The sequence below is a fragment of the Stylophora pistillata genome, chromosome 5 (genome assembly GCF_964205215.1).
Source record: "Stylophora pistillata chromosome 5, jaStyPist1.2, whole genome shotgun sequence".
NCBI classification, from domain to species: Eukaryota; Metazoa; Cnidaria; class Anthozoa; order Scleractinia; family Pocilloporidae; genus Stylophora; species Stylophora pistillata.
Genome location: NC_142523.1, coordinates 17,729,983 through 17,739,982, shown reverse-complemented (window position 1 = coordinate 17,739,982; position 10,000 = coordinate 17,729,983). Strand labels below are relative to the sequence as shown.

The 10,000-nt window shown below is 44.6% G+C and overlaps 4 protein-coding genes across 5 annotated transcripts in view; 2 read left to right on the top strand and 2 right to left on the bottom strand.

The window, feature by feature from the left end:
* The window catches only part of LOC148730623 (uncharacterized), a 5,264-nt gene extending 2,999 nt beyond the window's left edge, over positions 1 to 2,265 (top strand). For both annotated transcript variants that reach the window (XM_088760726.1, XM_088760725.1), the window contains exon 3: positions 966 to 2,265. In XM_088760726.1, coding sequence (XP_088616852.1) covers positions 966 to 2,215 — 1,250 coding nt within the window. In that variant the 3' untranslated portion in view covers positions 2,216 to 2,265. The remainder of the gene's footprint in view (positions 1 to 965) is intronic.
* LOC148730622 (uncharacterized) lies at positions 2,257 to 4,493 on the top strand. Its single transcript, XM_088760728.1, has one exon. It carries the CDS (start codon positions 2,404 to 2,406, stop codon positions 3,124 to 3,126), a length of 723 nt encoding a protein of 240 aa, XP_088616854.1. The 5' UTR covers positions 2,257 to 2,403; the 3' UTR covers positions 3,127 to 4,493.
* An 11-nt stretch (positions 4,494 to 4,504) lies between these two features.
* LOC148730620 (uncharacterized) overlaps positions 4,505 to 10,000 on the bottom strand; it is a 10,117-nt gene continuing 4,621 nt past the window's right edge. Inside the window, exons 9-11 of the mRNA XM_088760729.1 lie at positions 5,717 to 5,850; positions 5,229 to 5,291; positions 4,505 to 5,013 (exon numbers count right to left, since the gene is read on the bottom strand). Of these exons, the coding sequence (XP_088616855.1) occupies positions 4,665 to 5,013; positions 5,229 to 5,291; positions 5,717 to 5,850 (546 nt within the window). The 3' untranslated portion in view covers positions 4,505 to 4,664. The remainder of the gene's footprint in view (positions 5,014 to 5,228; positions 5,292 to 5,716; positions 5,851 to 10,000) is intronic.
* Positions 6,053 to 10,000, bottom strand: part of LOC148730621 (uncharacterized) — a 4,692-nt gene continuing 744 nt past the window's right edge. Inside the window, exon 1 of the mRNA XM_088760720.1 lies at positions 6,053 to 10,000. This exon is cut by the window's right edge and continues 744 nt beyond it. Coding sequence (XP_088616846.1) covers positions 6,053 to 10,000 — 3,948 coding nt within the window.

Below are 10,000 nucleotides of genomic sequence, written 5' to 3'. Positions count from 1 at the left end.
ATTCAAAATGAATTTGTTGATTTTGGCTCCCTTCTTGTTCATCCAGCTTTTGAGGACAAATTTCGCATCACACTCCAACCCTCCCAGGAAGGCTCTTCCCCATCGTTAGCTCTTGAGCCAGTAAACAAAGCTAAACGTATTACGTCAATAGATGTTTGGCTCCAAGCTTTTCATGTTTTTGTGGGTATTTTTACTGCACAGTATCCCCATGAGGCTCCCGGGCTCATGAAGTATGGGGCTACTATTCAAGATCTGGCTGCTAGGGGGCATAATTGGCGTTATTATGATGAAAACTTCCGTTTTTTGCGCCAGTCTGAGGCCACCTCTCTTCCCTGGGGCTCTGTACATTGGGAATTGTGGTTGAAGTCTCAGACTAATGCCAGAAAATCCATTCCAGCAACCAGCCTTGCTAAGAACTTTGATATCCCTCGGGGTTATTGTTTCAAGTTTCATAAAGGGGGTTATTGCTCAGGATGCTCCTTTAAGCACTCATGTGCTAAATGTGATGGTCCACATCGGGCTATAAATTGTAGTTTTCGTACCTTTAGCAAAGGATACGCTTCCAAATTGTCCAAGCAACGCAGCCATAACACCCCTAGCAGCCGGATCACTCCCCAACCTACTTCCTCGGGAGCTTCCAACACCCGTCCACAGTGATCGTTTGCAATTTTTTCTTTCTGGGTATATCCCTTCCGTAGTAGAGCTTTTATCCAATGGTTTTAATTATGGCTTTCCCTTGTACTATGAAGGACCGCAAGACTCTACATGTGCTAAAAACCTACTTTCTGCAATCCAATATCCTGAGGCAGTTGATGCCAAACTAGATAAAGAAATTGCCGCTCATCGCATTGCAGGCCCTTATTCCTCTCCACCTTTTCCCCATTTTCGTATATCTCCACTGGGTTTGGTTCCTAAAAAGAAAGAGGGTGAATTCCGTTTGATTCACCACCTTTCTTTCCCTCAAGGTTCATCATTGAATGATGGCATTTCTTCAGAATTTACTAGCGTATCCTATGCTACGGTGGAAGATGCCATTCATATTATCAGAACTGTTGGCCACGGCTGTTTTATGGCCAAAACAGATATTAAGAATGCTTTTCGAATCATTCCTATCCAACCCCAAGATTACAACCTTTTGGGGATTTGTTGGAGAGGATTTTATTATTATGACCGCTGTATGCCGATGGGGTGTTCAAGCTCTTGCAAAACATTTGAAATTTTTTCTTCTGCCATAGAATGGATTGCCCAAAAGAAATTGCATATCGATCACATTTTGCACCTGCTGGATGATTTTCTCATTGTCTCCCCCTCTCCTGATTTGTGTAAACAACAACTTGATTTATTCTTAATGCTCTGCCAATATCTGGGCATCCCTATGGCGCCGGAAAAAACAATTGGCCCTTCATCAACAATTTCATTCGCAGGTATTGAATTAGACTCGGTCCTTATGGAGGCTCGGCTGCCTCCTGATAAGCTAGTAAAATGTCAGGATCTAATTTCCGGTTTTCTCAGGCGTCGCAAGGTTACCTTACAAGAGATACAGTCGTTGACAGGTTTATTGAACTTTGCCTGTACAGTAGTTGTTCCTGGTCGTGCATTTCTGCGTCGTCTTATTGATTTGACAATCGGTCTTCGGCGTCCTCATTTCCTTATCAGGTTGACTCAGGAAGTTAAAGCAGATCTTAAAGTCTGGCAGCAATTTCTGTCGGGTTTTAATGGTCGCTCCTTTTTTCTCTCAGTTGATTGGGCTAATTCACACCATCTCAAATTGTATACCGATGCATCCGGTGCCATAGGCTTTGGGGCAGTTTTTGGCGGGCATTGGTGCTATGGGGAATGGCCCGCGAGCTGGCGTCATCGCAACATAGCATTTCTTGAATTTTATCCCATTGTCCTAAGTCTCCACCTCTGGGGACATACTATTAAGAATCAGCGTGTTTTGTTTTTTACCGACAATGAAGCATTGGTCCATGTTATTAACAAACAGACTTGTCGTGATAAGGACTTAATGTTCTTTGTGCGTAAGCTGGTCCTAGTATGTCTTAATTACAATATATGTTTTAAAGCTAAGCATGTCCCAGGCTTACAGAATAAGCTGGCTGATTCTCTTTCTCGGTTACAGTTGCAGATTTTCAAACAACTGGCACCAGCTTACATGCACAAAGCTCCCACGGTCATACCTCCTCATCTGCAGCCACTGAGTTGGCTTCAATAGCTTCCTTTTTACTTCGCTCCAGTCTTCAGCCCTCATCCATACCAACTTATCAGCGTGCTTGGAAGCTTTTCCACCAATTTTTTGTTTCTACCTTTCATCACCCTTTTCAAGCATTGCCTATTTCACCTTCCATTTTGGCCTTATTTATTGCTTATTTGTTTCGTTCACAGTATGCTCCATCCACTGTGATGACCTATGTGTCATGTTTGAGCTACTGCCATAAGCTAAAGGGCTTTTCAGATCCCTCTAAAGTTTTTTATGTTGCTCAGATGCTTAAAGGTTTTCACAAAGTTGGCTTTCGCCTTGACAGTCGTCTTCCCATTACATTGCCCATTTTAGCTAAATTAATTTCTGTGGCACCTTCTTTGGTTGGTTCTCCTTATCAAATTTGTCAATTTCAGGCAATGTGTTCACTAGCATTCTTTGCCTTTTTACGAATTGGTGAAATGACTTCAACTAGTGGGCGGAGTGATACTTCTCCCTTACAAATTTCGCATCTTAGTAAGCTGCTCAGCTCTTCAAGGGATTTGAATGCTTTCAAGATTACTTTCGGTAATTTTAAACATAGTTACAATGCTCCCCCTTTTTCCATTTTGGTGTCTCGTCAGCCACAATCCTGCCCTGTGGAGCTTTTGGCCAAGTATTTAGCAATGCGAGGGACCCGACCGGGTGCTCTCTTCATTACAGTGGATGGGGCTCCAGTTTCTCGGTCTCATTTTTCCAATCAGTTGTCATCTGCCGTACAGTTTTGTGGTTTGTCCCCCTCAGTCTACAAGGGACATAGTTTTCGAATTGGCGCTGCTTCTCATGCTGCAGATAAGGGGTTATCCGATGCTCAAATCCGCCTCTTAGGGCGATGGAAATCTAATGCATTTCTTAAGTATATTAGAACACCTAATCTTTGCTCTTAAAGCTGTTATTTTCTCACCATCCAGTGGGTGCAATTGCCTCAGTTTACTATTTTCTTCCACCTGCAGTATTAGGTAGTAGGGGTGGTTCTTACTTTTGGTGTAGCCCAAGAGATTCTTTCTTCTTACTTGAGTAAGGCAGGTTCATGTAAATTGTCCATTAACACAGGACTATCCATTGTTGATATGGGGCATTAGCTAGCATGGGCAGCTCTTGCCTTGCATTGTGCCAAATGCATCGAAGAAGTTAAGTGAGGCGTTTAAGCCTTCTTTCACATATTTTGTTTAGTATCCTACTGTTGATCTGGGGCATTAGCTAGCATGGGCGGCTCTTGCCTGGGGTCGGCATTGTCTCAAATACACCGAGGACGTAAAGTGAGGCGTTTGAGCCTTATTCCACATATAGTTTAGTATCCCACTGTTGATCTGGGGCATTAGCTAGCATGGGCGGCTCTTGCCTTAGGTCTAAGTCTCATTATACTTGTCTTTTATTATCCTAATGTTGATCCAGGGCAGTAGCTCGCATGGGTGGCCCTTGCTTGGGGTGGGCACTTACTCGCTTACCTTCAGATAGTCTATTCAACAGCATAATGGTTGACTATTGTGATTCCGAGCATTAGCTTGCATGGGCGGCTCTTGCTTCTGTGCTGCGCTTGCCTGGGGTGGGGCGGCATGTGTGCGGTCACATGCTTTGGCGTTTTCAGTGCCCTCACCTTTACTGGGCCAAACTTTGTATGAAGGATTTGATTGAACAGTAATTTTAAATAAATGCGGCTATGGGATTTTGCCCATAGCCATTTACTCCAATTGTTGATTGGTTATAATTTTTCCCAGTAAACATAGCTCAGGCAAGGCAGCATATTTGGGTTGTTCATATAATTTATAAGGGAGAAAAGGCATAAAGGAAATATTTGCTTGCAAATAGAATTTTTATGCTTCTTCTCCCCGTTGTGTACTTTTTATTTCTTTTGGGGGCCTGGGACTTGGGGTGGCATTTATTTGGATTATACCCAATACCCTTTAGGATACTTGTGCTTGCCAAGTGACCAGGCTCCCATGTGAGCGTCACTCCGTTCCATCTTGATGGTGGTGAAAGACGTGGTTTTTCATCCCTCCTCCTCCCCTTTTCCCAGCCACTCCTCATTTTCATCTCATTATAATGTAATTTTTGGCGTTTTCAGTGCCCTCACCTTTACTGGGCCAAACTTTGTATGAAGGATTTGATTGAACAGTAATTTTAAATAAATGCGGCTATGGGATTTTGCCCATAGCCATTTACTCCAATTGTTGATTGGTTATAATTTTTCCCAGTAAACATAGCTCAGGCAAGGCAGCATATTTGGGTTGTTCATATAATTTATAAGGGAGAAAAGGCATAAAAACATTTTATTAGAGCTTATATATTGTAGTAAAAAAACTCCTGTTTTTGAAAGTTCCTCAACCATTTTTAAACTAATTGTAAGAACATTCAAAAGTTCATAAAGCAATGATTAATCATCCTCCCACTTCTTCATCATGACAATTGTCACCATGTGGGTTTACTAAGATTTCTGTTTCTGCTGTTTGAATCTTGACAATCTTGCAGCGACCAAATCTCCAGTAGTTGGTGACTCCCTCATGGCTATGGTTGGGGCAAGGTGCTGTGGATTTGTTGGAGACACAGTTACATGTCTTGCTGCAGTTTCCAGATCCTCGGCTCTCTTACACAATATTTCTGCGAATAGGGCTGGCCAGTAGCTATAGCTCTTGTCCTCTTTCACTGCTTCTGCTCTCCAGTTTCCAGACCGCTTCGAGTACAATTTCTTGAATTTTCCACTGATTGTCTTCCGGAAAAGATGGAAGTTGTGATCCAGCACAGCCAACAAACACCTTCCGGTGAAGACTTCATATCTAAGAATAGATAAAATCATTCATTCTCTAATTAGCAGGTTCTTAAATGAGGCAGTGTATGGCAATTTTTTTTTCTTTTCTTTTTTTTTTTTTGTGCTATCTCAAATTAACCTCAAAATAATTATGTTGTCAAGTAAAAGGGGGGGGGGGATTAACAAACATTAAAAAAAAATTGAAATATATGTGCATGAATAATGATTGCTACTTTCGAAAATGCAATTCGTTTGGAAGCATATTTCAGGCACATAGAGTTAAAGTTCTCCAGTTTACTTGTGTGCCTAGAGGAGTGAAAACAAGCAAAACAACCATTTATCAACCTTTCCAATACCAGGAGTGCCCCAAATCAAAAGTTATAATTTCCAAAATTTTAAAATTTAGAAGGGAAAGATTATAAAACGTGAAGGATTAAATTAACAAATGTTGTAATGTTTGGATAATTTTGCAACAAACCCTGAGTGAGAATTTCTCATGGTAGGTTACATATGTCAAATATCTTGTTACTGTTTTCAACTAACAGCAATTGCTACTCTGCAAGTCTGAATGTAAAATAAAGTTTCTGGTATGGCATGGTAGGCTTTGATGATTCCAACTTCATTCTTGTAATCTGATAATTGAACATCTATTTTTTGATACAACTCATTCATAACGGTAACTAGGGACAAATGTATGTTGTGTGTTCTGCATCCAGACAGGAAGAACATACCTAAATCTCACATAGTGTTGTAGAGACTTCAACCATTCAGCGTCAAATACTATTTTCCGCAACTCCTCTGCTGCTTTTGAGTCTTTAGCTAAAATCTCCTTTCCCTCTTCTACATCAGTCAACTGTCCATGAGTCTAGACGCCAGTGCTAGTAACAGAACTATACTTTATTCGTTACGCCATCCAACATGGCGGACTACAACAACGTGCTCTCACAATCATACGGGAAACCGCTGACCAACATCTCCCCCCGTTTAAAAAAAGAAAAGAAAAAAAAAAATAAATAACATGTCTTAAAAAACGCTACAGAGTGTTCATAGGCAATGTTTGAGAAGGCCTAGTCTGTGACATAGTCTTTCAGTCTTTCTGGGGGTTTGATTATTCTCCCAGATCGCGTCTGCTTCAACGGCGTAGAGGAACCTGCTATGGGTTCTGCTTCTCTCAGGGAGGTTTCTGGTACTGCATCTGCTGCTGGGTTCGGGTGCTCGTGGGTCTTCTGTTCGCCCTGCGGATTGACTTCGGCGTGTTTGATAGGATGTGGAGCAGGGGTGGAGTTAGCTGTCGCATCTACTGTGGCTCGGTTGAGTACTATCTGAGGTTGGAGAATAGGTGGTGGTGGTGCGGCGGGTTTCAGTTGGACTCTGTTCCTGCGGATCGTGGTACCATGAGAGGTACGAATAGTATAGGACCGTCCGTTGTCTTCCTTGATGACTTCCCCATAGATCCATGGTTTGTCGCGATGGCGGGGAGGTGGCTTGGCATAGGCGTAGCTGCCAACTTTGACTGGTTGGTGCTGCACTCCGGCTGACTTGTCATAGTATGCTTTGCTGTCATGCCTTTTCTTAAGGATGTCTTCTTTTACGATGCTAAAGTTGATCATGGCAGGTGCCAACAGATGATCCGTGGTAGGCAGGGTGGTGGCAGTGCGTCGCAGAAACATACGCTGAGCAGGTGAGTATGCGTGTCCTTGAGGTGGAGTGTTTCTGTACAGAAGTAGAGCAGTGTGGAAATCATCTGCTTTCTTTAACATGGACTCTGCAACTTTAACGGCAGCTTCTGCTCTGCCGTTGCCCTTGGGGTGGTACGGGGAGGAAGTGGTGTGCTTGAAACCATATTCCACAGAGAACTTCCTGTACTGGTCGCTTATAAACTGTGGACCGTTATCGGTGTGGCAGATTGCTGGGACGCCATATCGGGCAAAGTGGGCTTTTGTTTTCTCGATGACCGTGGAGGATAGGGTATCTCCCAGCTTGTCTACCTCAATCCAGTCCGAGAAGTGACACACAGTTACTAGGTAACTTTGGTTGTGGAGGTCACAGATATCTTGGCTGACTATCTGCCAGGGCCTTGTAGGTATCGGTAGAGATTTCATCGGTTCTTTTGGTGCGGTCGTACCGTATTGGGCACAGGTGCCACAAGCGTCACACATGTCTTGTATTGATTTTCTCATCCCTGGCCAAAAGAGAACCTCTCGGGCCATGCGTATGTTCGATTCTGCTCCAAAATGGTTGGCGTGGATTTTCCTAAGCATTTCTTTGTGCATAGACTGGGGTACCAGGACTTGCGTGCCTTTGTATATTATGCTATTCTTCACTGATAGTTCGTCTCTGTAGTTCCAATAGGGACGTAGGGATTCAGAGAGGACTGATTTGTCTTCAGGCCATCCATGGACAATGACTTTGTATAGAGCTGCCAGTGTGACGTCTTTGCTTGTCTGTTCACGTAAGTGGTTCTCGGTGCTCTCTTCCAGCCTTGGGTTGCGGCGGTTCTGCTCGGACTCCAACTCCATTCGGAAGACGTCGAAGTGTGTTACTCTCGCTGATGTTGGCTGTGGAAGGGCTGCCCGAGATAGAGTGTCAGCCAGGTGGAGTGTCGCTCCTCTCTTGTATGTTAGTTGAAACCGATATCGTTGCAGTTTCATCAGCATCCTTTGCAGACGGGCTGGGGCTTTGTTCAATGGTTTCTTTAGTATGGTTTCGAGAGGCTGATGATCTGTGTGGAATACAATGTCAGCCTTGCCATATAACCACTGGTCAAACTTCTGAAAGCAGTTGCATATTGCCAGGCACTCCTTTTCGATCTGGGAGTAACGCTGTTCCGTGGTACTCATGCTGGAGGATGTGAAAGCGACGGGTTGCAGCTTACCATTGTCGTTGGGTTGTAAAAGTGAACCGCCCAGGGCATAATCACTGGCATCTGTTTGAAGTACAACTGGCTTGTGGAGATCATAGTAGGCTAAGACTGGGGCTGAGGAGATCAGTTGCTTCGCCTTAGTGAATGCGTTATCATGAGCGTTGGACCAGATGAAAGGTACAGCTTCCTGGGTGAGCATTCGTAGAGGTTGTATCACCGAGCTCAGGTTTGCACAGAAGGGTGACAGATAGTTGACCATGCCAATGAAGCGCAGGAGTGCTGCCTTGTTCTCTGGAGGCGGTAGCTGTGTTATTGCTGCTACCTTGTCAGGGTCAGGTTTCATTCCCTTATCTGAAATAATGGTGCCCATGAATTTGAGTTCCTTAAGCTTGAACTGAAGTTTGGCTGCATTGAGTCTGATGTTCTTTTGATGACAGCATTCCATCAGAGCAATGAATCTTCTGTCGTGGTCTTTTAGAGCTTCTTCATAGTCGTTTCCTTCTCCATATACTAGGATATCATCTGCAATGCATATGATGCCTTCTAGGCCTTCTAGGGCGGTGGTCAGCCTCATCTGGAACTCTTCAGGGGCGCTGGTAATACCAAAGGGTAGACGAAGCCATCTGTATCTGCCATATGTTGTGTGCATGGTGGTCATCCACGATGAGTCCTCATCGAGGGGAATGTGGAGAAAGCCTTCTTTGACGTCAACTAGGGAGAAGCATTTTGCTGCACTAAGCTTATGAAGTTGTTCATTTAGGGTAGGCATCTGGTGTTTTGGTCGGTGGATGGCCCTGTTAACTGTTTGACTTGGATCTATACACACTCTGAACTTCTTTGGTGTTTCTCGGATAAGCTCGTTGGAGCACCAGGCGGTTGGTTCGTTTACCTTGGCGATAACCCCTTGCTCGACGTAACGATCCAAGGCTTGTTTTTCACGCTCTCGCTTTGCTACTGGTATTCTGTGAACTGGCATCTGCACAGGTTGTATGCTCTCATCTATTTGAAAATGAACAGGTGGACCAAGCTCACCAAGGCCTTCGAAGGTGTTGGCGTACTGGTCAAGAATGTCCTCCTTACGTAACTGGCCCGGAGGTGGGAGCTGTCGGTTTGAGAGAACTTTGATTGGCTTTGATGGCGAAGGTGGAGGATTGCATGGGTTGGCTGTGGCCTCATGGAGTTGTCGAAGATGGTTGCAGGCCATATTCATCTTCGGGTCTGGAATTGATTCTACAGGCTGCGGTGCAAATTCCCAGGGACGGGTAGACTGGAGCCCTGGGGGTTTGCCGTGTTCAGCAATGCTGTTTTCTACCTCTGAGGATAGGGAATGGATTTCATCTGCAAGTACTTTGATAAGTCCCAATCTCTCACTGTCGCTCCCTGACAGAAGTGCTGGTTTGCATCCGATAGAAGAATCTGGTAGGACTTGAAACGTGAGTGTTTCATACTTGTGCTTCCTTTCACATACTAGATCCACCTGACCTTCAGGTTCCAACGGTTTGGAGTTTCCATAGGGGTATAGACGGTAGGGGGATCGTTTGAGTTCTGCATCTGGCAGAAGGGAGCGGAGAGTATTGATGGACATTGTGTTGCATGTTGCTGCAGTGTCTATTTGAAACTTGACTTGAGTGAATGCTGAGCCTGTCGCAGAAAGTGATAGGGTTGTGAAGTATCGCTTTGCTTGGCTGGAAGCGGCGATGCTGTGTACTTGGGCTTCCAAAGAATAAGTGAAACCACAATCATGATCAAAGGGTGTGTCATATGGTTGCTCCTCTGTGACGTATGTGTCGGTGTAGTGAAGATCTCGTGATTGGGTAGATGTGCCTGCACGTGGATCATGTCGCTGGCCCCTCAGTCGTGAGTCACGTCGCTGGCCATTCGCGTTCCTTGTGTATTCCTTCCTACCAGATCTAGTGTTGGAGGCTGGGGATCTGGTATCTGGGAGTGTAAATTTACGGTCTTCTAGGCAGACCCGGGCGAAATGGTCATTGCCACCACAAGTCGAACAGGTCTTTCCTTTAGCGGGACATACTTTCCAGGGGTGGGGACCTCGGCGGTCCCCACACCAGAAACACGTTCCAGGCTCCCTGCGCAGTTTCATCTGGTTATGTCTGAGACCTGTCCAGTGGACTTCTTCATCGGTTCCTTTCGA

Coding starts and splice junctions, on each gene's coding strand:
- LOC148730622 (XM_088760728.1), top strand. CDS start 2,404: ATGACCTATGTGTCATGTTTGAGCTACTGCCATAAGCTAAAGGGCTTT.